Source organism: Schistocerca americana, chromosome X (assembly GCF_021461395.2).
Source record: "Schistocerca americana isolate TAMUIC-IGC-003095 chromosome X, iqSchAmer2.1, whole genome shotgun sequence".
Lineage (NCBI taxonomy): Eukaryota > Metazoa > Arthropoda > Insecta > Orthoptera > Acrididae > Schistocerca > Schistocerca americana.
In genome coordinates this window covers 466,935,464-466,961,476 of record NC_060130.1, presented here as the reverse complement: position 1 = coordinate 466,961,476, position 26,013 = coordinate 466,935,464, and the positions used below count along the sequence as shown (strand labels likewise).

The 26,013-nt window shown below is 39.0% G+C and overlaps 1 protein-coding gene across 5 annotated transcripts in view; it reads left to right on the top strand.

Moving 5' to 3' along the window:
• Positions 1–26,013, top strand: part of LOC124555780 (fibulin-1-like) — a 630,166-nt gene that overhangs the window by 345,877 nt on the left and 258,276 nt on the right. For 4 of the 5 annotated variants that reach the window (XM_047129832.1, XM_047129833.1, XM_047129831.1 and 1 more), the window contains one exon: positions 13,887–14,076. The exons of the other annotated variant lie outside the window; for it this stretch is intronic. In XM_047129832.1, coding sequence (XP_046985788.1) covers positions 13,887–14,076 — 190 coding nt within the window. The remainder of the gene's footprint in view (positions 1–13,886; positions 14,077–26,013) is intronic. 5 annotated transcript variants of the gene reach the window in all.

Genomic DNA, 26,013 nt, shown 5'->3' with positions numbered 1-26,013 from the left:
TGTTGTTTTAGCTCATCATTCTGTAATTTGATCAGGGTGTATCTCACCATGAGGGACCTGGGTCTTATAAGTGTTTAATGACAATATGTTAAATTTCTTCCTTAACCTGAGGCATACCTGTTTACAATCGTGAGCCCATACCTATTCCTTCATTATTGCTTCTGTCAATGCATTGATAAGTTCTACTGTCATATGTCCAAGTGAGCCAGCAATAGTATAAAACAAACAGTGAGCTAGGTGAGAAAAATATTTACGATCTGTGGAAGAAAATGACTCAGATTCTAAGCTAGCAGCACAATTGTACAATGAGACAGCTGTCTAAGAGACAATTAGCAACTGAATAAGTGGTTGACTGGGATCTGATGCAATTGCATTGTTCAGTGATTTGAGTGGGTCATTACTGTGGGATAACACTTATATGTGGCAACAGTGATATGAAGAATTTTTATTTGATTACTGTTTAATGAAATGGTGACTTAGCTCATATAATGTAAGTTTGTTGTTTAATGAAACTAAGATCAACTTGCGATGTATGTTTGTTGTTTAATGAAACTAAGATCAACTTGTGATTTTGCTCATTCAAGTACACTTTTGTATCATAAAGACAGTTATTCTTTACATGTGTACAAAGTATGCCATGCATCTGCTCTTGTTATAAAAAAACAGCATGCCTTCTTGAGGGTTAAACAAAGTCACTATTAATGTTGATAATCTGTGCTCTCAAAATTACGTACCACATATTAAATTAACAGCACAAAAATTCTAGGTTACAACATGAATATTAATCAATATTCTCAATATGCATCACCAAAGCTATGAAATATGCACTGAAGAGCCAAAGAAACTGGTACAACTTCCTGATATCGTGTAGAGCCCCTACAAGATGCTACGAGGCATCTCAGAATGCTCAATAATGTTCATGTCTGGTGAGTTTGGTGCCCAGCGGAAGTGTTTAAATTCAGAAGAGTGTTCCTGGAGCCACTCTGTAGCAATTCTGGATGTGTAGAGTGTCGCATTGTTCTGCTGGAATTGCTCAAGTCCATTGGAATGCACAATGGACATAAATGGATGCAGGTGATCAGAAAGGACACTTACACACATATAACCTGTCAGAGTCATATCTTGAGATATCAGGGGCCCCATATCACTCCAACTGCACATGCCCCACACCATTACAGAGCCTCCACCAGCTTGAACAGTCCCCTGCTGACAGGCATGGAGCCTGGATTCACGAGGTTGTCTCCATACCGTACATGTCCATCCACTCGTTTCAATTTGAAATGAGACTTATCCAACCAAGCAACATTTTTCCAGTCATCAGCAGTCCAATGTTGGTGTTGAATGGGCCCAGGCAAGGTGTAAATCTTTGTGTCATGCAGCCATCAGGGGTACATGAGTGGTCCTTTGGCTCCGAAAGCCCATATCAATGATGTTTTGTTGAATGGTTTGCAAGCTGACACTTGTTGATGGCCCAGCATTGAAATCTGCAGCAATTTATGGAAGGGCTGCACTTCTGTTATGTTGAACGATTCTCTTCAGTCGTCATTGGTCTGGTTCTTGCAGGATCTTTCCCCATCCACAGCAGTGTCAGAGATATGATGTTTTACCAGATTCTTGATATTCACGACACACTCATGAAATGTTCGTAGGGGACAATCCCCAATTCATCATTATTTCAGAGATACTGTGACCCATTACTCGTGTGCAGACTATTACACCATATTCAAACTCACTTAAATCTTGATAACCTGCCATTCTAGCAGCAGTAACCAATCTAACGGCTGCGCCAGCCACTTGTTGTCCATTGTCTGTCATAGGCACTGCCAACCACAGTGTTGTATTCTGCCTGTTTATATATCTCTGTATTTGAATGCACATGCCTATACCGGTTTCTTTGGTGCTTCAGTGTAAAGAGAATAGATGATGTATCATAATATATGATTGATTTGTGGCTGTATCATCAATTCAATTCAACTACAATTCTCTATGATTGCCTGAGCAAAGACCCATTGTAACCCCCCCCCCACTTTTACACACCACACACACACACACAAATATCATGCACAAAGCTGCATCAAATTGTGTAATTCTATGAATTTCACTGTTTCTGTGTGGATAATGACATAGTAACACATTTACATAGTTATTACAAAAATATTTTAAAGTTATTTCTTACTTTTCCCCAACACGTCACTTCACACCCTGGTCTTAAGTTCAGATCGATTTCAAGAACATTTCCTTTACAACTGTTTTCAGTAAACATTATTGTTTTTGTCACTCACAAATACTCATTTTAGTCCACTGTAAATTTAAAGTACAGTCATCTTACTCCACATTGGGTCTCAGTTCCATTCTACATATTCCTTACTTGTATCATGACTTTGGCTATACTTGTCATGGTCTGTATACCAGTTTCATAATCTAGGTACAGTCAAACATAAGTCTCTGAAAATATATCTATTCTAAGATTCATTTTGTTGAAGGTATGACATAACAAATGTGAAAGTTTGATCACAAAAGAGAAAAGGCATAAAGTAAAGTATGAATTCCAGTAAGCACTAAAATTAAAAAAAAAAAAATTTGGGTTCCGTAGAAACACTGGAACACGTGAGGCAATACTGACCTTACGACTTATCTTAGAAGAAAGATTAAGGAAAGGCAAACCTACGTTTCTAGCATTTGTAGACTTAGAGAAAGCTTTTGACAATGTTGACTGGAATACTCTCTTTCAAATTCTAAAGGTGGCAGGGGTAAAATACAGGGAGCGAAAGGCTATTTACAATTTGTACAGAAATCAGATGGCAGCTATAAGAGTCGAGGGACATGAAAGGGAAGCAGTGGTTGGGAAGGGAGTAAGACAGGGTTGTAGCCTCTCCCCGATGTTGTTCAATCTGTATATTGAGCAAGCAGTAAAGGAAACAAAAGAAAAATTCGGAGTAGGTATTAAAATTCATGGAGAAGAAATAAAAACTTTGAGATTCGCCGATGACATTGTAATTCTGTCAGAGACAGCAAAGGACTTGGAAGAGCAGTTGAATGGAATGGACAGTGTCTTGAAAGGAGGATATAAGATGAACATCAACAAAAGCAAAACAAGGATAATGGAATGTAGTCTAATTAAGTCGGGTGATGCTGAGGGAATTAGATTAGGAAATGAGGCACTTAAAGTAGTAAAGGAGTTTTGCTATTTGGGGAGCAAAATAACTGATGATGGTCAAAGTAGAGAGGATATAAAATGTAGGCTGGCAATGGCAAGGAAAGCGTTTCTGAAGAAGAGAAATTTGTTAACATCCAGTATTGATTTAAGTGTCAGGAAGTCATTTCTGAAAGTATTTGTATGGAGTGTAGCCATGTATGGAAGTGAAACATGGACGATAAATAGTTTGGACAAGAAGAGAATAGAAGCTTTCGAAATGTGGTGCTACAGAAGAATGCTGAAGATTAGATGGGTAGATCACATAACTAATGAGGAAGTATTGAATAGGATTGGGGAGAAAAGAAGTTTGTGGCACAACTTGACCAGAAGAAGGGATCGGTTGGTAGGACATGTTCTGAGGCATCAAGGGATCACCAATTTAGTATTGGAGGGCAGCGTGGAGGGTAAAAATCGTAGAGGGAGACCAAGAGATGAATACACTAAGCAGATTCAGAAGGATGTAGGTTGCAGTAGGTACTGGGAGATGAAAAAGCTTGCACAGGATAGAGTAGCATGGAGAGCTGCATCAAACCAGTCTCAGGACTGAAGACCACAACAACAACAACTAAAATTAAACACCATTGCATAATAAAAAAACTTGTTGATATCTTCCCATCATATATGCATAGGTTATAAATACAGCAAGTAATCGTAAATCTAATTTCAAGACAAAGCAAATGTATATTTCATTGCCTAAAGGACATGCATCATATAATAAGGTACCAAGCTCTTTTTTTATAAATTCTACCTCCCTCCCCAGTCTTATGCATATTACCATACAGTTTTATCAGAAGAGGATGTGGTATAATCAAAGAGGTATAATCAGAAGAGGGTGTGACATAATCAAAGAAACTTTCTCCAATCCTTTCCATCCTGACTATTAACAACTAAGTTAGGAGCTCCGGGGGAGGAGGGGGGGGGGGGGGGGGGGGAGACAGGGAAAGAAAAACAAAAAAACAGTAAAGCAGAATCTGCAATGATTCTCAGCAGTAAGATAGTTACTCACTCTAAGTCTCAAATTGTAAGTAGTTAGTCTCAATGTCTAACCTATGTCAAATGAAAATATTGTACAGAATTGCAGAGTATTTAATTCTAAACTAGAAATTATTTTAAGTTGGTCTCACAGGAAGAAACTGTTTCATATTCTCACTTAATCTCAATTTTGCAAGTACTAAGTCAGACAGTTTACTAGATGTATATTTTGTTGTCAACTTTGTATAGTAAGCTATATTCTTGTGATCATCACTTCATGTTTTCACTTTAGTTGCTTCATTCAGATAATTCCTTTGTCAATTCTGTAATGTTTCTAATCTAGATGAACATACCACAGATATGTTCGACCATCAACAAGTGCTTCAGAAACTTAACTGCTACAGCAACATTAATTTCACCATGTCATCTTTCATAACTACACACAGCATCTTATCATTAGTATCAAACAACCTTTTACTTAAATCATCATAACATCAAATATCTCCATAGTGCCATAATCTTCATCCTTATAACACCCTAAATGAATAATGCTATACATGTGATTTACTTATTTTACACATGACAACATCATATATTTTTACTCAAGAAATACATTACCTTGCAGTTTTCAAACATCACATAATACACCCTTGGATCTGACAATACTTCTGCTAAACTTATTCTTCCAACAATATCAAAACTTGACAATTGACATAGACTGCAAAAATTAACCTTATATTTTTATGTCATGTTATTACTCTTCCCTGCATTGCAAAAATAATTGCTGACTATTCTCATATTGACAGTTAAGTTTATTTTCAGTCTGACTCCCGTATTTAATTGTACTAATAAGGCATAGCTATTTCGATTACAATGAAAAAGTTCGTGATCTTGAAATGAGGTTATTAGTATATAGTAGTTGGATAAATCATATACAGGGTGTCTGGATACACCCCTACACAAGTTGAATGGTGGGAGGAATCATAATGATGTTTGGTATGGAGTGCCTGCAGGTGAGGCTGCAACTTACAGGAGCTATGGCGGCAGCAGTGGCAATCGTGAAATCCACTATCTTGGATTTGGGTGGTGTGTTACAAACCCTAAGAATGTCATGTGGTGCATCATTTTGAATAACTCTTTCTCAGGTATCCACATATGAAATCTGTTTTAAGGTAACTTTATTTGTGTAGTGACCTGTTAAAGTTTGAAATTACATAGTGATCAAATCTGTCCATTGTTAGGATGATCCACAGTGGTACTTACACAGCAGAAACGCATTGAGATTGGGTTAATGAGTGGTGGACATAGTACCAGAGTGATTGCTGCTAACTCCAGTGCCCGGCATCCTGAAAGTAATGACAATGTGCATATGACAGTATCCAAGTTATTGGATAAATTTCGGGCAACAGGTTCTGTGGTGGACAAGTCACACAATGGACATCCAGGAACAGCCACTGATGAGCAGACTGCTGCAGTGATTGTTGCATCATTTGTGAAAGGTCCACATTGCAGTAAGCGGTGGTTAACAGCAATGTCCAGTCAGCATTCAATCCAGCATGTGTTGCACACACTTCAGTGGCACCTGTACAAGTTACAGTTGCACAGATGATCCTGATCATCGGAAGCAATTTGTAGAATGGGCTCTTCAACAACAGGTGTTGTTCACTGATGAAGATAATTTTTATGTGCAAGAAGTAAACAATCAGAATCATCATCACTGGTCAGCTGCAAACCCCTTGGGGTTGGATCCCTGTATGGTGTTGAAAAAGTGATGGTTTGGTGTGGAAATTTTGTGTCTGTTGTTTATTCATGGAGTCTTGAATGGGGACAGATATCTTAACATGCTACATGATTGGGTGCTTTCAGTGCTGTTGAATCCACAGGGTGATTTCTCAACCTTCTTCCAACAAGATGGTTGCTACTGAAGTCAGAAAATTTCTGGATGAACAGTTTGGACATCACTGGATAGGTAGGAGGGGTCTTATTGAATGGCCACCGTGGTCCCCTGATCTTGCACCTCTTGACTTTCATCTGTGGGAATATTTGAAATCAATTGTGTATAAGTTAAAAATCAATAATGTAGCCCATCTTTGCTGGTGTATTGAGGATGCGTGTGTCTCCTGTTTACCCACAGATCCTGTGACATGTGCAGCAGGACCTGCCAGCTGTGTGTCCAGCACAATGGAGGTCATATTGAGCATATGCTGCAATGCCAACTCTGACAAGTATCCTGAACTTTAACAGGTCATAACTCCTACACAATTGAAGATATTTTAAAACAGATTTCATATGTGTATTCCTGAGAAAGAGGCAGTTCAAAACTATGTGCCACACGATCCCTTTTGCATATGAAACACATAACCAAAATCCAATATGGTGGACTTCAAAATGACCAACACTGTTGCCATAGATCTTATAAGTTGCGCTCCCATTTACAGACACCCCATACCAGAGCCCATTATGATTCCTTCCACTGTTCGACTTTTATAGAGGCGTATCCAGATTTTTATCTCACCATATGGATTGTTCCAGTTACATCATACATGGCAAATTTCTCTGCAGCAAATTTAGATTTCATTCTCTGGCATAAGTATGAACAGTGACTACATAATAACCACCTACAACATTCATGGCTTTTCTCAATTTCTTAATTATTGTACTGTAATAAAGTTGGTGTCACCACTGTGACATCAACGTATGAGCTTATGACATTGTCCACTTAATACATAACTGCTTATACAAAATATAAGGAGACATAATGACAGTAAAAGATGTTTTATGAAACATTTTTCCATTTGCTTCAGATTTTGGTACTGGTGTATTGATTAGCCCTAGTTGTTCTTACTAGTAACACTGCCAACATATGCACATTCCCACTATCCTGCTTTTAAGTTTGTCAAAACATTCTTAGAACTATAATTTTCACAATAACATGCAATGGAAATGTTTACATGTTAGCTGGTCGTCATAGGGTCACAGATGTTGATTTTCCTTTAAATGTTCTCTGTTTATAGTTCTGTCTTTAATTCAACCCTGCTCTTAAAAATACTTCTTTTTCTAAAGAATTTGCAAGCACTTTTTAAGGATTTGTTACAGTTTATTGCAGCTAACTTCACAGATGGTAAAGTGTTCACACTTGTTTCCTGTAAAATAAGATTGCTATTGTCTGACACAATTGTACTGTCTGAAATTTGATTAAGTTTTATAATGGGCAAGTTCACGAATAGTAAAGTTGATTCTACACTGTTTTATTTACAACAGGAATATTACTGTCTGTTTCAATTGTGTGTTCTTCTCTGACCACAGGTTTGACCTTAACAGAAGTTTCTTTTAGAATATTACCTAATGCAGGTTTTATTTCTGTCTTTTATTTCTAATTGTTTCTCTCAAACAGTTGTAACTGGAATTTATTGTTTTTCTAACTTGGAGTTAACCTGTTCACTGTTAGTTTTCATGAGTTTTTCTAGCCCTCCTGTTCTTGAGACCATATTTTCTAATTTGGAATTGACTTTATCACTGTTGATTTCCATTCCACTTCATGATCCACTGTTTGCTTTTATAGCAGATTCTACACTTTCTAATATAAAGTTGTCCTTATCACTGTTTGTTTTCATTAATGATTGCATCTCTCCCATTGTTGCCAAAAGTACTGAGAATATGTCCTCCTGTTCTGGCTTCTTATCTATTTCTGAATCATATAATTTTACACTCACATTGTATTGATTTGGCTGATCCCTCTCCCCATCACCACCTGCCCCCCCACACACACTTAATATTCTCTGTTATTGTCATGATTGTTGACGTTGTTATACAGTATACTGAAACTGAAAGATGTTAACTTAAATCCTGTACTTAGCATCAGTGCTGCAAGGCCACACTGTTAAAAAAAGGACAAGGAACCTAGATAAGTTTTTGTTAACACTGTTTATTATGGCTTTTTCATAATTATAACAATACTCATATTTTTGTCTGATGCTTCAGTTGCTGATGGTACTGTTGTTGTTGTTGTAGTTTTTGTTGTAGCAACCTGTTGTTCTGTAATTTAATTGTATATGATTTTGCCAACAGATTACCTGGGTCTTGTAAATGTTTAATGACAATATGTTAATCTTTTTCTGTAAATGAAGTCACCAATAATGTTGATTAGCTGTGCCCTTAAAATAACATAAACAGGTATTAAATGTTACTTCTTGAAAATGTAACACCAGATTAAAATAACTTCCCTTTCTGTTCTTCACTTTTGAGTAATCACAAAATAACTTTTCCACATTTCTTGATACATTAACAATATATCCCACTTGGGTGCTATGGAGACAGGTTACATTTCAGCTACTTTCTTCCACAGCACAACGCTGACTTTCTACTACAGCTTGCAGCAACGTAAACATGCATCAAAGATAGATTTATATTGACAGTTTACAGACTGTGATTCACCTCAATAAATGCATTGAGCTACAATTACATTCTCTTAAGTTTGAATAATCTGATGGTTTTGAAAGATTTTTAAAATAAAAGACAGTAAACAGCATGACAGAAAAATTGAAGGTTTCCAGTCATGAATATTAATCAACATCAAAAAAATATGAATTGCCAAAGCTATGAAATATAATAGGAACAGATAATGTATCACAATATATGATTAATTTGTGGCTTTATTACCAACTATAATACTCCAAGATTGCCTGGGTAAAGTCACACTATAACATGATGCCATTGCTTATGAGTACTTCCTGAACTGGACATAATAAAAAAATAAGTTCACCTGACATAAACTGTAGAACTGTCTAGGATATTATTAATTAATTTACATAAAATATTATCAGCATGAATAATTGTATAAAACAGTTGTTTAGAGCTTTAATTCTAATTTCCTATTAATTTAGAAATAAGTGCAAGCAGTGAACTACAACACCTGATTTTTGTCAATATTGAAGGTGTGCAGAATGATGTCTGATTTTGGTTGACATAGAATATGTTGAAGGTCTTCCACAGTTGTGTTTTCGAGAGTTGGACATTTATATGATTTTCTTCCACATTTCATGATTCAGATTTTCATTGCTGTAATCTGATTCTCTGTAACATAATACTAATAGGAATTCATATTGCCTGGATATAAGCAATAATTAACAAATCACAAAACTAGTTACATTAAAGATAATTCTTAAATTTTGTGGTCTAATGGAAACAGCACTGGGGATAAAAGAAAGGTTGTCAAAGAATGAAAATAAACTGAATGTTAATCATCTTTTTGTAATGTTAACGGAACCTTTTCTTGTAATTTGGTGGGTTTAACTCAGTATCATCAGACTAATAATTAATGTCATCAACTATTCTTGTTCTTGATGCTCTATTGCAGGTGCAGTCTCCTGGACATTTGTTAAGTGAAAACAGGCCGGAGAAATGCATGATTCTCAATAATTGCCTAAAGACAGTTGTTGTTGTTCCAGGTGTACTATTTATTATGTCACAGAGTCCTCACTGAAATGTTGCATCAGCCTACCCCCCCCCCCCCCCCCCCGCCCCCACTCTACTCCCCCACTTACACTCTTTGTATACCTTTCATAAAAATCAGTACCTTGTTACATACAGCAAACTGCCAGTTACAATTACAATTGCATAAATTATCTATAGTTACAAAAAATAATATCATCCGGTAGTTACAAATGAAATTCATGAAATGTGATACAAACTCAACCACAGTTCTTCTGTTTTTAGGAAACATCATTGAGATACTTTGAACAAACAATGCAGATTACATTTTTGTTGCAAATACACTTCTCAGTTTGCTGCCAGTTCATACTGTGTAAACCACACAATATTTCATCGATACAACTGTTCAGCATCTTCAGGTAATGGTAGTTGCTGCTGCCACTGCTGCAAGACTCGACCAATGATAAGTGCACGGCGGCACTGAAATTTATCAGACCAGGAGTAGGCAATATGCATGTGTGGGAAGATGCCCACAGTTCGAGGAAAGCAGCACTCATAGTGCCCCCTACTGGGAGCTGCAGTTAAATAACTTTGCTGCTGGACACTCCACAGATTAAAAGCTGAATTAAACCTCAGCAGTGCATTGCGTCAAGAGATGATTCAGAAGTCCTTTATTTCCCTGTTTAGATTTAATGGCAGCCAGTGCTGGAATTCAGGTGGTGTGTAATTGAAAACACACAGCCCTGTTGATAAGATTGTCTGCTGTACAGATATGAATGGGCCCCTTAACAAAACATTCCCAGGAAGATGATGCTGGGGATAAAAATTACATCTTTTCATAAAATATGCAATGCCCTGTGTCCAGGCAATGCTGCATCACTGTTGATTTATCAGGTTGCCCCAGTTGTATGTAACGATTGTGTTCAACTTGACATTCTTGTGTGCTTCAACATGTCTGCCCAGTATAAGATTTTCCACATTGGCATGGGGTCTGATACATGTCACATTTCCTAAGCCCAAGGTCATCTTTGACTGAGCACAGTAAATTCCTTCATTTTGCTGGTGGTCAAAAAACACACTTAATGTCATGCCTTTTGAAGGTTCTTTCTATTCTTGAAGACATGTTGCCAACGAAGGGCAAGAACGGCATTCCAGTGGGTGCCTCCACACCTTCATCTACATCCCTATTTTGAATTCACTTAGAACAAAATGCATGGCGTATCTGTCTATTGGAATAGCCATTCTGCTGGAATACTGTAATTAGGTGTTGCAGCTTACCAGGTAGACTGTCTGCATCTGAGACTACATGTGCTCTATGTACCAAAGAGTGTCCACATTAGGCAGTTCCACAACGTCTTTCTCAAACTGGCTGCTGATAAACTCTAATGAGTCCTGCAGAGGTACTTTTGTAAATAAAGATACAGCTTCAAAGCCAACCGAAAGATGACAACTTGTAGCCTGTGGACTGGTTTGCAGTGGACACCATGTCCCAGCGTACCATTAACTTTTCTTCTGATCATAAGATCCAGGAATGATAAAATGTTGTATTTTTTCACTTCCTTTGTGAACTATATATTCAGATGGAGCGAGTTAAAATGCCAGAGAAACACAGGTTATGTGTCTATTCCATGGGACCATATCACAAATGTATCATGTACAAACTGCTAGAAGCAGGAAAGTTGAGACTTGCCGACTGCAGTGCTTTTCCGTCAAAGTCTTCCAAAACATAGTTGGCCACCGTGGGAGACAGAGGTCTTCCCATGGTGAGACCATCCACTTGCTCAAAATACTGGTCACTGAATAAGAAATAAGTTGATGTAAGCACATGTTTAGACAGTTCCACAACGTCTTTCTCAAACTTGCTGCTGATAAACTCTAATGAGTCCTGCAGAGGTACTTTTGTAAATAAAGATACAGCTTCAAAGCCAAACAAAAGATTTGATGGTTGTAGCTTAAGTGTCTTCAGGCATCCAATGAAGTCCTCTGAATTTTGGATATGGTGGTCACACTTGCAGGCCACAAGCTGTCATCATCCTGGACAACGCAGTAGTGTCGTACACTCTTTGGTGCATAGAGCACATGTGGTCAGATATGCCGATGGTCTACCTGGTGAGCTACAACAGCTAAGAATGGTATTCCAACAGAATGACTACTCTGATATGCCAAGCATTCCATTCTAAGCAAATTCAAATCAGGGATGTCCATGAAAATGTGAAGGCACCCATTGCAACTGTATTGTTGTCCTGTATTGGTGGCATGTATTCAAGAATAGAAAGAATGCTCAAAAGGCATGACATTAAGTGTGTTTTTCAGCCAGCAACAAAACTGAGGAATTTATTGCCCTTAGTCAAAGATGACCTTGGCCTTAGGAAATGTAGTATGTATAAGATCCCATGCCAATATGGAAAATCTTATATTGGGCAGACATTCCAAACTGTCCACGAACTTTGTGTCAAACACCATTGTCATACATGTCTGCGGCGGCATGATAAATTGGCAGTGGCAGAACATTGCCTGGACATGGGGCATTGCTTGTTTTATGAAAAGACTGGAATTTTATCTCCAGTATCATATTTCTGGGACTTTGTTGTTAAGGAGGCCATACACATCCATACAGTGGATAGTCTTATCAACAGGGATGCAGGTTTTCACTTGAGCACTGCCTAATATCCAGCACTGGTTGCCATTAAATCAAAACAGGGAAAACAAGAACTTCCAATTTGTGAGTCGACGCAATGTGCTGCTGAGATTTAATTCAGCTTTTAACCATAGGAGTGGCTGGCAGCACAGTTGTTGCCCACAGTGCATGCAAAGGAGGCCTTCCTGCGGCTCCCAGCAGGAGGCACTAGGAGCATTACTCTCCTCCAACAGTGAGTATTTTCTGTGCATGCATATTGCCTGCTCCTGGCTAGATAAATATTGATGCCACCACGCGATTATCGTCAGTTGCTTCTTCCAGCAGTGAAAGCAGAAACTAACATCACCTGAAGATATCAAGCAGATGTATCGATGGAATGTTATGGGATTTACACAATACAATCCAGTGGAAAACCTGAGAAGTGTGTTTGCAACAGATTCATCAGAAAAGCCTGAAAAACTACAGTTTTGTTAATTACACAGAAACTACTCCATCCCAAATCTTCCTAACATGTTTCTGGTTTCAAATATGCGTAAATTATTTTTTGTGTGAGCAGAATTTGAATAAGTATTACTGTAGTCCAAATAACCACTTTGTTCATATTGTCAATAAGATTTCATTTTGTGAGTTTCAGTAATTACTAAGTAATTAGATGCTGTTATGATTAGCAGTTGCATAGTAAGTGGACAACATCTTAATCAGAGTTGTTACAGGTTTCAGACATTACAAAAACAGTATTTTTGCAGTATCTTTCATTATTTTATTGTTCATAACTGAACGGTTCTACTGTAACCAAGGAAATTGATTATATATGTTCCTAGTGATGGATGGATGTAATATCAATGACTTATTTGACATGATGTTATTGAAAATTACATTTCAATGTTCAAAAGGTGAAATTACCTATATTGGTCCTACCTGATGATATATTAGTTACTTCAGCAACCTGAATTAGCTTCAGTGTTGTGTAAAAGATAAGCTAAATTAGTTCATGGAATAATATGAAGAATGAGCTGTTAAGTTTCAGTTTCCACTAATACATTTTGCACTTGTTTGTTAAGTAAAATTGCTTTTCAGGAAGATCTTTTTTTAAATTCTCACTTGAGAAACTTGTGGTATACTGAATTAATTGTTGCTAGCTATGTCAGATGTTAGCTCCCACATTCAGATAGGCGGGTGGAATTGAATTTCTTTCCAATAAGTCAGAAGCTTTGCTGCTGTTGCTAAAACCATTCTAAAAGTGTTCAGTTCATCTTTGGCATGAAGTTCACTCCTCTGCCTCTAGTATTTTTTGGTAATACATTCTTGGCATGCAGGGTTATAGACAGTGTTTATGTGAAAGGCAAAGTTTGAAGGTTCGAATCAGAGCCCAGCACACAGTTTTCATATGCCAGGAAATTTCAGACTAATGCTTCTGGGAATGTCAATTCTGATGGCTAGTACAAGGACTGGCAATATCTAATTTTCATGATATGTCTACTTTCCCATTCACATTGATGTCACAAGGGTGCTCATCTCCAATGCTCTCTGTCTCAAAAGCTCATGCATGTATACCAGTTAGCTGACAAGTACAATTGTTTCAAGCAGTTATGTAGGAAGAGAATTATTTATTTAACAATGAAAAATATAAAAATACTCCATTGTTGGCAGATATTGATGAATGTGTAATGGGTAAACATACATGCAGCCCTGGAGAACGATGTGTAAACACATTAGGAGGATTCTGGTGCAATCCTTCCTGTACTGAAGGCTACAGAACTGATGCAGAAAACCCTCAGAACTGTGTTGACATTGATGAGTGCCAAGAAGGACTTGATAACTGTAACAAACCAGCAGAGAGGTACAAACCCTTTAATACATGATTTTTTTTATTTTTATGTGAAAGTTACCCCATGTGATTTATAATGCCAATATACTGAGAAAAATATTGAAAAAGTTTTCCTTAAAATTAGTAAGCACTATTAGTGATTAAAATATATTCTCATTATTGTGTACATAAGTCTCTCTTAAGCTTAATTTGACATTTGTTAGGAAGAATAGAACTTAATGATTACTTAATTCATAAAAATAGTTTAGGTCCTTGACAATAAAGTTTATGGTTCCTTTTAGCCGCCGATTTCAATTCCTCAGAAACTATTCATTCTCATACTTTTTCTACAAAAATTCTTTTGTTTTTATTTGATAAGGAATATTTAATTACTAATGGCATATAAGTATTGACTGTCCAAATTTCTACTTGATCTCAAATAATTACCACTTCATTTTTCAATCTCATTTAGCTACACCAAAATTTGTTTGCTGTCTTATGTAACCTCTCATAACAGAATCTTCAGAGACTGAATGCTTTAGCCATTGGTATTTTTCTTGATCTTAAAGGAGAAATAGTAGGTCAAGGCACTAAGCAAGTGAGCTGATCTCACACATTAGTTTTTGATTGAGACACAAGAGTGAAGAGTCCAAATTCCAACACATTTTTGGCTTAAATCGTCTTTAGTTCACCTCAAACTCATTGCATAGAACTCTATTACATATTTCAGATAATCTTGGTGTGACTTTCTTATCATTAAACTAGTCATCATGTAAAACATTAATCAGTCACTATGCAAAAGAAACTGTGCTATCAGTTTTAATGCAGCACATTTTCTTGAAATAATGTCTTTCATTTGGTGTATCTCTCATCACTCCTTACACACTCCATGCAAGTGCCAGCATGTTCCCTTTCAAAAGCAATCGTTAATTGCCTGTCACAACCTTTTCTAGTTTGAGTTTGTGCTGCATCTCTAATGATATACCATCTTTGTAATTTACTTTATTTACAGCAAAGAAATTCTTTTTACTACTGAATCCTATGATCTCTGATATGAGGAGCAATATCTCTACATCTACATCTGCATCTACATACATACTCCACAAGCCACTACACGGTGCATGGTGGGGGGTACATTGTACCACAACTAGTCGTTTCCTTTCCTCTTCTACTCGCAGATAGAGCAAGGAAAAAACACTATCTATATGCCTCCATATGAACCGTGATTTCTCATATCTTATTGTCATGGTCGCTATGCAAAATTTATGTTGGTGGCAGTAAGATTGCTCAGCAGTCAGCTTCAAATGCCAATTCTCTAAACTTTCTTAGTAGTGTTCTTTGAAATGAGTGTCTTCTTCCCTCCATGGGTTCCCATTTGAGCTCCTGAAGCTTATCTGTAACACTTACATGCTGATCAAACCTATTGGTAACATTAGTTTGATGTCTTCTTTCTATCCGACATGGTGAAAATCCCAAACACTCAAACAGTTCTCAAGAATGGGTCATACCAGTGTCCTTAATGCAGTCTCCTTTACAACTGAACTACGCTTTCCTAAAATTTCCCAATAAACCAAAGTCGACCATTTGCCTTCCCTACCACAATCCTCGCATGCTCTTTCCTTTTCATATCGCTTCGCAATGCTACGCCCACATATTTAAAATACATGACTGTCATGCAGGATACTAGTAATGCTGTATCCGAACATTACAGGTTTGTTTTTCCTACTCAACCACAGTAACTTATATTTTTATACAGTAAGAGTGAGCTGCCATTCATCACACCAACTAGAAATTTAGTCTAGGCCAGCCATCTTGTATCAACATATAGGTACTTATCTTTAACCTTCAGATACATTAGAGCATCATCAGTAAACATCCACAGATTACTGTCCACCCTGTTTGCCAGATCATTTATGCATATAGAAAATAGCAACGGTTCTATCACACCTCCCTGGGGCACTCCTAATGTTACCCCTGTCTCCAATAAACACTCACCATTGAGAACAACATACTGAGCTCTATTACTTAAGAAGTCTTTGAGCCAGTCACATATCTGGGAGCCTATTCCATATACATGTACCTTTGTTAACAGTTTGCAGTGGGGTTCTGAATCGAATGCTTTTTGGAGGAATGGAATGCCCTATCACAAGAGCTCCTTATCAACCTTGTGGCTAGCATGGGAGCACATTCAGAGCATCCAGTGTTGTTGGTGGTGATCACACATCATATTAAGAATGATGTCCACCTTTTTTAATGTTCAGGAGACTGTCATAAATTAAGGTGACTTTAGTGTAATTATTATATTTGAATGAAAATGCCATTTCTGAATTCTCATTGTGTTTCTTTCAGTTACCTTTTGTACTATACTGTAGCATTTCTTTCCATTGATGTTCCAAGTTTCATTGAGCTATGTTATTGCAAAATGGCACATAGAGTGAAAATTATGTTTGTCCTTACGTTTTGCACACTGGTATATTTCAGTTACTGTACTCTTGATCATAGTGTGCTATCATGGTCTAGGGATATTATCTTTGAATGGTATTCTGAAAGTCCTGGGACCTGTGTTTGATCCCAGCCACTAGTTTGATATAGAATAAAAGTCATCAGCTATAGTGGCTGAAGATTTCTGGTATAAGGAGTCAAGTTGACCTTATTCTGCCAATGGCCTTGTCGGAATGGTACAGAGGAATGGACAACTGTTCAGGCCATGCTCTGGCTTTGGGATGGGAAACTTTCATAAAAGGCAGATGAATTTGCAGTGATCAATGATATAAGGATGCAGAAAGCAATGGAAACCCATGTGTTAAAGACATAGTAATATTTACCCAAAGGAAATGTGGCCTGTAATTGTGGTGATCTTTCCCTTGACAAAATATTCTGGATTAGTCCCCCGTTTGGATCTCCATAAGAGGTAGCCATGAGGAAAATATTTATATTCATTCAGTGAAATCTAAGACATAGCTTGTGATATGAAACAGTAACAAGGCGCAAAGTAATAAATGTATAACATAGATGTAAGATGCAACATCTGAAATACGTAACACAATTTCTGTCATATTGTTATGTCCGACATTTGCATAAGCCATCATTGTGCTGGCTTGATGCTCAGAAATTGTAATTAAATAAATAACAGACTGAAAAATGAATGAAATGATGATATTGTAAGAGTTGGATCTTGGAATATGGGAAATGTGGTTACGATAGGAAAACTAGAAAATCTGAAAAGGGAAAAGCAAAGGCTGAATCTATATGTAACAGTGGTCACATTGAAGTTAAATGGAAAGAGAATAAAGATATCTTGTGTGACAAATGTACAGCATTACAAATAAGAATAGAAAACGATCTAACTAGAATAGGATTAGTACTGAATAGGAAGATGAGGTGAAGAGTGAGTTACTATTAACAGTGAAGTGATAAGATTATTCTCATCAGAATCAAAACCAAATCAACAGTTGCACAGCTAAATAGTATTAGAGCAAAGAATAAAATTTTTGAGCTGCTTGGAATGAACTACCCGATATGCAGTGGCTGCATAACAAGTGTAAACACTTGATGGTGCTGGAACACAAACAAGGAAGGAGCACATTGCCACAGACTGTGCAAGAGAGAGCATCAGGAACACCTGAATCCACACCGTAACTTCTTTGCAAAGGAGGCATAACAATATTCCGTTAATGGGGCTGTGAATAGTAACTACACCTAAAGACTATACAAGAATGCTTTTCAGGCTGCAAACCTTGCATAAAAGAATGCTCTGAACTGTAACATTAGTTCAGCAGTGAATGCTAACAGGCTCAGAAAACTGGAACACATTCATTCAGCCTTACAGGGAAATCCTGTCAAAAACCACCTTATATCCTTCCCCTTCCTTGCTCTCAAGGCACAGAGTCTGGTCTTTCCATCTGCATCACAGATACTGATGGAAGGCCAGCTCCATTTGTTGCAAGGCCACCTGTTGACATAAAACATTGCCAGCTATCATCGAGTCTACTTCTGTGGATGAAGAACTTATCTGTCCAGCTGTAAGCTGTTCATCTTGGGAGCAGGGCACCTGGTGCCACCACTCCTTTTTAGTGCCTGTAGCACCTTACCTACTCACCATCATGAGAACTGTTATCAGGGTTATGGCACTTTCTGGAGGCAAACCTAAGTGCAGCTACACTCTATGAGAGTGATGAGGCTTCGCCAGACGTCCACAGTCACACTAGATTGTGGGGACACACTGTCCACCACTCCACCCTGCACAAAGCCACAGAACTGACTAAAGGCAACACCAAGGGCTGGAACCACAGATTCCATGACTGGTGCTGATGCGCCATGCGGCACCCTCCTGAGACTGAGTCACTGTAAAACTCTCAACAATAAATTGATATTTATTTTTATGTTGTCTCGTGACACAATGGGTGTGATACAGGTCCTCACCACCACCTCTCCACTTGACTGTCCTGAACCCTCTGGGGGGGGGGGGGGGGGGGGGTATCCAGTGTACCCCTACACAACAACATCAACTACAGCTCTAGTGTTCATGCCAGAGATTCTGAAATCAGATACTGGATTCTAAGGCATTCCAAGGAGTAGATGTAGGCTGAGATCATGGGCAGAAGGTACTGAGATTAAAGAAGTCTTGAGGATAACTAACTATGCAAAGGGAGATAAAAATCATGATACTTGGAAAACAAAAGTGAGAAATGCAACAGAAGAGAGATATATAGGAGAAAATGAGCTCAATAATACAAATGAGATAGGAAAAAATTATCTTTGAGACCTGCAATCAGTTTCAGCTAGTAACAGCAAGTACACTGTTCAAAAATCACAAAGGATTCCACTTGAGAAAGACTAGAAGGCAGTGAAAGATACAGGCTGGATTATTTCATTGTGTGATAGAGATTCTGAAATCAGATATTGGATTGTAAGGCATTCCCAGGAGCAGATATAGGCTCAGATCACAATTTAGCAATGATGAAGAGTAGGCTGAAGTTTAAGACAATCATCACAAAGAATCAACACACAAGGGGGTGGGTACTGAAATACTGATGAATGATGATGCATGTTGGAACAGGTGGAGCCTGTTGGTATTGCAATACTGAATACCACAGTAGGCACCTTGGGTGCGTGTGCATGTCTATAAAAAGAGTGATCACAGACATTGGGCCATCAAATACAGGTGTAAGAAAGGTGAAGAAATCATGGGCAAGAGATGAAATATGTCAATTGATTGTCAAAACAAGGAAATACTAAAATGTTCAAGAGATGAAAGGAATACAGATATGTAAGTCCCTCAGAAATGAAATGAGTTGGCAGTTCAAGGGCTAAAGCAAAGTGGATACAGGAAAAATGCAAAGGAATCAAGAAGAAAATATTCATCAGATACACAGATTCAGCATATAGAAAAGGCAAAATAAATTTTGGAGGTCATAGGAACAAAGTATTTGAGTAGAAGTTTGGCAGAGCTTTAGGGGACTTTTGCAATCAAACAAAGCAGAGAAGGTGTACAACATTCCTACAGAATTTTTAAAATCATTGGGGTGAAATGGCAACCAAATGGGTACTCCTTTTAGTGTGTATATTCTATAAGACAGGAGACATGTAACTGGAGTTTTGGAAAAGTGTCATACACACTGTACTGAAGACAGCAAGGGCAGATAAATGTGAGAACTAACACAGAATCAGCTTGACAGCTAATGCATCCAAGCTGCTGAGCAGGATAATTTAAGGAAGAATAGAAAAGAGAATTGAACCTTAAGAATAAAGGAGACCACTCACTAAATAGCAGAAGCATTGTGCCATTGAGAGGCAGGTACCATTAACAACCCCTGACCATGTAGCTCTATTCACTGTATGCCACTTTTTGACCTTGTGTGTAACAAATAAAGATACAACTTTTTGGTTTGCTACAGAATATAACTAATGTAGACCTGCTCTTTGGAAAAACTCTGTTTTGCCAGACATTGCTACTTTCAGACATTCTATAGCATAATTTTGGGAGTGCAACAAGGAAAACTTACATGATCCCAGAATGGTATCACATGTTTTGCAGTGCAGTTGGTGACTGGTAAGCTCAGCAGTGTTGTTATTCACAAAGAGGAGGGCATGAGTTTGTCTGTTTGGTGGCACCAGTAGTATTCTGAGCACTTTCAACTACACAAATTTTTGTACAGTTTTCCACGCCATGCTATCTGAGTATGACTTTCCAAATTCGTGTCCATTTGTTTTCTCATAATGGTGGTCAGGTATAGTGATAGAAATTCTTCCTTACTCCTATTAGTAATTATAATAGTACAAGTAATATGGCTTGGATTTTATTGGTATTAATGCCCAAGAAAAATGTGTAACATGGCTTCCTGTTGTTCCACGTATGCATCAGTGATACTGTCGTCAATGTTGCAGACTATTTTTGCAATCGTTAACTGTCTAAGTTATCTGGACAGTCACTGAATATGTCTCAGTCATGATTAGTTGCATCAGCTGCTGCCTGAATGTGGTCCATTAGTGCTGCGGCCAAAATGCACAGTTGTCTTTTTCCAGACTGGCGAGCTGGGTAGTGTGCAAGCCAGCTGTTTCCCCACTGCCTTTTTATTGTAATGACCTGTTAATATTTTCTAGATCCACTGTGTTGGCTGTTTTGAAAACAATTGTCAAAATATAACTGACTGTGTCCAACAACCCCATTTTTCATCACACTCGCTGGACTAACTACATCATCTGATGTAGTAATGCCTGTAGCTGTGCAAAAGCTGACCACAGTATGTGATACTCTCCCTGTATATCACTGTTTGATTATTTACTGTGAGCTGCAATGTGCCAGATGTGTCTTCCAACCTCCAAATTTCATTCTCTTGTGCCCAAATATTACAATCTAATCTTAAGGTTCACTGGTGATTTGACATTGTTAGAGGATGTATCTTGAGGGCTTCTGTTACCCAGCAACAGCATAGTAGGCCAATTGTGACGAACTTCTCACGTTCCTTTTCCTTTTTGTCCCAAGCCCAAGTTTGATGCTGAAACTGCTTCTTTCTGCCCTAGGGTAGAGCCATGTTCCCAAAAGGAAGAGGAAATCCTGTTGTTAGTTTATTACTCTGGCTCACGACTGAAGTATGTAGAGATGTGAGACAGTAATGACAGAATTACCTCATTCTTCTTGCCTAACTCCTAATTTTTTCCTTCTTTCCTTTTTCCCACATTCTTCCCTCCCCTCTTTCAAAGATGTGACTGACAGTTGAGGCAGCATATTTATGGTTCTCTTAAAAGGATGAATTCAACTGACATGAACTGTCACAGAGGGTAGGGCGACTCTGTTCAACCATTTGTCTGTGGTTGTAAAGCACTAGTCCAAAGTTGCTTAATGTGCAATAATTGTTGTAAGTGCAACATTAATTCAGACTTAAAATTTGATCCTTCACCAGTTATTATTTGTTTCAGGCATTCCAAACTATGTTATCCACTGGTTCTTCACTGCATGTGCTACTGATTCAGCCTGCTAGTTTGATGTTACTGTCTTCAAAATAAAACATGAAAAATGATCAGTTATTGTCAAAACATAATGGTTTTCTGCTGGTTTTTGCATGAATGGCCCAAAAATATCCATCCCAATCATCTGATATGGTTTATCTGCCTTGGGTAATCTTTCTAAGATAATCCTTTGTTGACTGAGTTTCAGCCTTTGTGCACAAGGAATACAGTTCCTGACACACCATTCAACATCATGTCTGCGTTTTACCCACCAGCAATTTTGTGCTGCTGTGCATTCTGTTATCCCGTGACCAGCATGTCTCACTAAAAATATTAGCTGCTAATGACTCACCGTGAGTTGCAGAAATTAACCTTCTATAGGATGTATTTATTACACTTCACAAAATGGACATCACTGACATTCAAGAAATGTTCAAAACAAACCAGCAGTAGTCTCAACAGAAATGATATGCTTTGCTTTTGTTTTGAACGGCCAGTGTGAGTTGGTCACAGCCAGTGTGCTCCCTGCTGCCGTTGGATAAGCAGCTGCTAGCAGCAAGTCGTATACTCTTAGCTCACTTATTTGTTACATAGTTTAATTTTTAATTTCTTTGCGTGTCTTTTGGTACTTGCATTGTTTAATTTATAAATTTCGGGTGTATTATAACATTTGAGAGTTGTAGCATCGCGTTTTAGTACTTGAATAGTGTAAATTCGTGTAGTTGTTTGTCTTCTGTTTTTGTTTTGAACGGCCAGTGTCGGTTGGTCACAGCCAGTGTGTTCCCTGCCGCCGTTGGATAAGCAGCTGCCAGCATCAAGTCTTATACTCCTAGCTCACTTATTTGTTACATAGTTTAATTCTTAATTTCTTTGCGTGTTTTTGGGTACTTGTATTGTTTAATTCATAAATTTCGGGCATATTATAGTATTTGAGAGTTGTAGCAAAGCGTTTTAGTACCTGAATAGTGTAAATTCGTGTAGTTGTTTGTCTTCTGTTTTTGTTTTGAACGGCCAGTGTCGGTTGGTCACAGCCAGTGTGCTCCCTGCCACCGTTGGATAAGCAGCTGCCAGCAGCAAGTCATATACTCCTAGCTCACGTATTTGCTACATAGTTTCATATAGGAGGTGTAATTTTGAGTTTTAGTTACTGTAATCGTAAATTCAGGCAGATTGTAGCGCAGTCATTAGGCATTTGTACAGGTTAGTTCATACATTCTTTGCGTGTTTCCCTTGCGTTATCTAGGCACGGACTCGTGTTTCAGTAACTGTTGTTCAACATCGATTAGAATGGACAGGGACTGTGATTGCTGTGTTCAGATGAGGGCTGAGTTGACATCCCTTCACTCACAGCTGCAGGCAGTGCTGACTTCGGTCACGCAGCTTGAGGCTGTTGCCAATGGGCACCACTGTGGGGAGCCAGACTTGGGTATCACGGGGATGTCAACCTGGTTCCGTCTGTCCCCAGATCGGTCTGCCGCTGTGGTTGGCCCAGTTGCTGTTCACAGTGGGGCTGAGCCCTTGCCTGTGGTTGATTGGGAGGTCATTCCAAGGCATGCCAGGCAGCGAAAGACGTCCCCAGAGGCTGATCAGAAAGCGTCCCCGGTGCGTCTGACAAACAGGTTTCAGGTTCTGTCTCTGGCTGAGCCAGATGCAGCTGCCTGCCCTGTTTCAGAGGATGATTCTCAGCCTTCAAGGTCCAGGCAATCGTAGAGGGTGGGCTTATTGGTAGTTGGGAGCTCCAATGTTAGGCGCGTAATGGGGCCCCTTAGGGATATGGCGGCTAAGGAGGGGAAGAAATCCAGTGTGCACTCCATGTGCATTCCAGGTGGAGTCATTCCTGATGTGGAAAGGGTCCTTCCAGATGCCATGAAGGGCACAGGGTGCAGCCAGCTGCAGGTGGTGGTACATGTCGGCACTAATGACGTGTGTCACTTTGGATCTGAGGAAATTCTCTCTGGATTCGAGCGGCTATCTGATTTGGTGAAGGCTGCCGGTCTTGCTTACGAGTTGAAAGCAGAGCTCACCATCTGCAGCATCATTGACAGAACTGACTGCGGACCTTTGGTGCAGAGCCGGGTGGAGGGTCTGAATCAGAGGCTCAGACGGTTTTGCGACCGTGTTGGCTGCAGATTCCTTGACTTACGCCATAGGGTGGTGGGGTTTCGGGTTCCGCTGAATAGGTCAGGAGTTCACTACACTCAGCTGGCAGCTACATGGGTAGTGGAGGCTGTGTGGCGTGGACTGGGCGGTTTTTTAGGTTAGAAGGCCTTGGGAAAGTTTGGGGTGGGCTGCAATCTCAAAGGGTGCATGGCAAATACAGGACGTGCTTGGATCAAGGAACAGTCGGAATTGTAGTTGTAAATTGTTGTAGTTGTGCTGGGGAAGTCCCTGAGCTTCAAGTGCTAATAGAAAGCACAGAAGCTGAAATCATTATAGGTACAGAAAGCTGGCTAAAGCCTGAAATAAGTTCTGCAGAAATTTTTATGAAGTCTCAGACGGTGTTCAGGAAAGATAGATTAGTCAGAATTGGTGGTGGAGTGTTTGTGTCTGTAAGTAGCGGTTTATCTTGTAGTGAAGTCGAAGTAGATACTCTGTGCGAATTGGTATGGGTGGAGGTTATACTTAACAGCCGAACTAAGTTAATAATTGGCTCCTTCTACCGACCCCCAGACTCCGATGATATAGTTGCTGAACAGTTCAGAGAAAATTTGAGTCTCGTAACAAATAAATACCCCACTCCTATGGCTATAGTTGGTGGGGACTTCAACCTTCCCTTGATATGTTGGCAAAAATACGTGTTCAAAACCGGTGGTAGGCAGAAAACATCTTCCGAGATTGTCCTAAATGCTTTCTCCGAAAATTATTTTGAGCAGTTAGTCCATGAACCCACCCGAATTGTAAATGGTTGCGAAAACACAATTGACCTCTTGGCCACAAACAATCCAGAGCTAATAGAGAGCATCATGACTGATACAGGGATTAGTGGCCACAAGGTCGTTGTAGCTAGGCTCAATACCGTTTCTTCCAAATCCACCAGAAACAAACGCAAAATAATTTTATTTAAAAAAGCGGAAAAAGTCTCACTAGAAGCCTTCCTAAGAGACAATCTCCATTCCTTCCAAACTGACTATGCAAATATAGACGAGATGTGGCTCAAATTCAAAGATATAGTGGCAACAGCAATTGAGATATTGATACCTTATAAATTGGTAAGAGATGGAATTGATCCTCCATGGTACACAAAACAGGTCCGAACGCTGTTGCAGAGGCAACAGAAAAAGCATGCGAAGTTCAGAAGAACGCGAAATCCCGAAGATTGGCTAAAATTTAGAGACGCGCGAAATTTGGCATGGACTTCAATGCGAGATGCCTTTAATAGGTTCCACAATGAAACATTGTCTCGAAATTTGGTAGACAATCTGAAGAAATTCTGGTCATATGTAAAGTACACAAGCGGCAAGACGCAGTCAATACCTTCGCTGCGCAGTGCCAATGGTACTGTTACCAATGACTGTGCCGCTAAAGCGGAGTTATTGAACGCAGTTTTCCAAAATTCCTTCACCAGGGAAGACAAATGGAATATTCCAGAATTTGAAATGCGAACAGCTGCTAGCATGAGTTTCTTAGACGTAGATACCTTAGGGGTTGCGAAGCAACTCAAATTGCTTGATACGGGCAAGTCTTCAGGTCCAGATTGTATACCGATTAGGTCCCTTTCAGATTATGCTGATACGATAGCTCCCTACTTAGCAATCATATACAACTGTTCGCTCACTGATAGATCTGTACCTACAGATTGGAAAATGGTGCAGGTCGCACCGGTGTTTAAGAAGGGTAGTAGGAGTAATCCATCGAACTACAGACCTATGTCATTGACGTCGGTTTGCAGTAGGGTTTTGGAGCATATACTGTATTCAAACATTATGAATCACCTTGACGGGAACGATCTATTGATATGTAATCAGCATGGTTTCAGAGAATATCATTCTTGTGCAATGCAGCTAGCTTTTTATTTGCACGAAGTAATGGCCGCTATCAACAGGGGATCTCAAGTTGATTCCGTATTTCTAGGTTTCCAGAAAGCTTTTGACACCGTTCCTCACAAGCGACTTCTAATCAAGCTGCGGGCCTATGGGGTATCGTCTCAGTTGTGCAACTGGATTCGTGATTTCCTGTCAGGAAGGTCGCAGTTCGTAATAATAGACAGCAAATCATCGAGTAAAACTGAAGTGATATCAGGTGTTCCCCAGGGAAGCGTCCTGGGACCTCTGCTGTTCCTGATCTATATAAATGACCTGGGTGACAATCTCAGCAGTTCTCTTTGGTTGTTCGCAGATGATGCTGTAATTTACCATCTAGTAAAGTCATCCGAAGACCAGTATCAGTTGCAAAGCGATTTAGAAAAGGTTGCTGTATGGTGTGGCAGGTGGCAGTTGACACTAAATAATGAAAAGTGTGAGGTGATCCACATGAGCTCCAAAAGAAATCCGTTGGAATTCGATTACTCATTGAATAGTACAA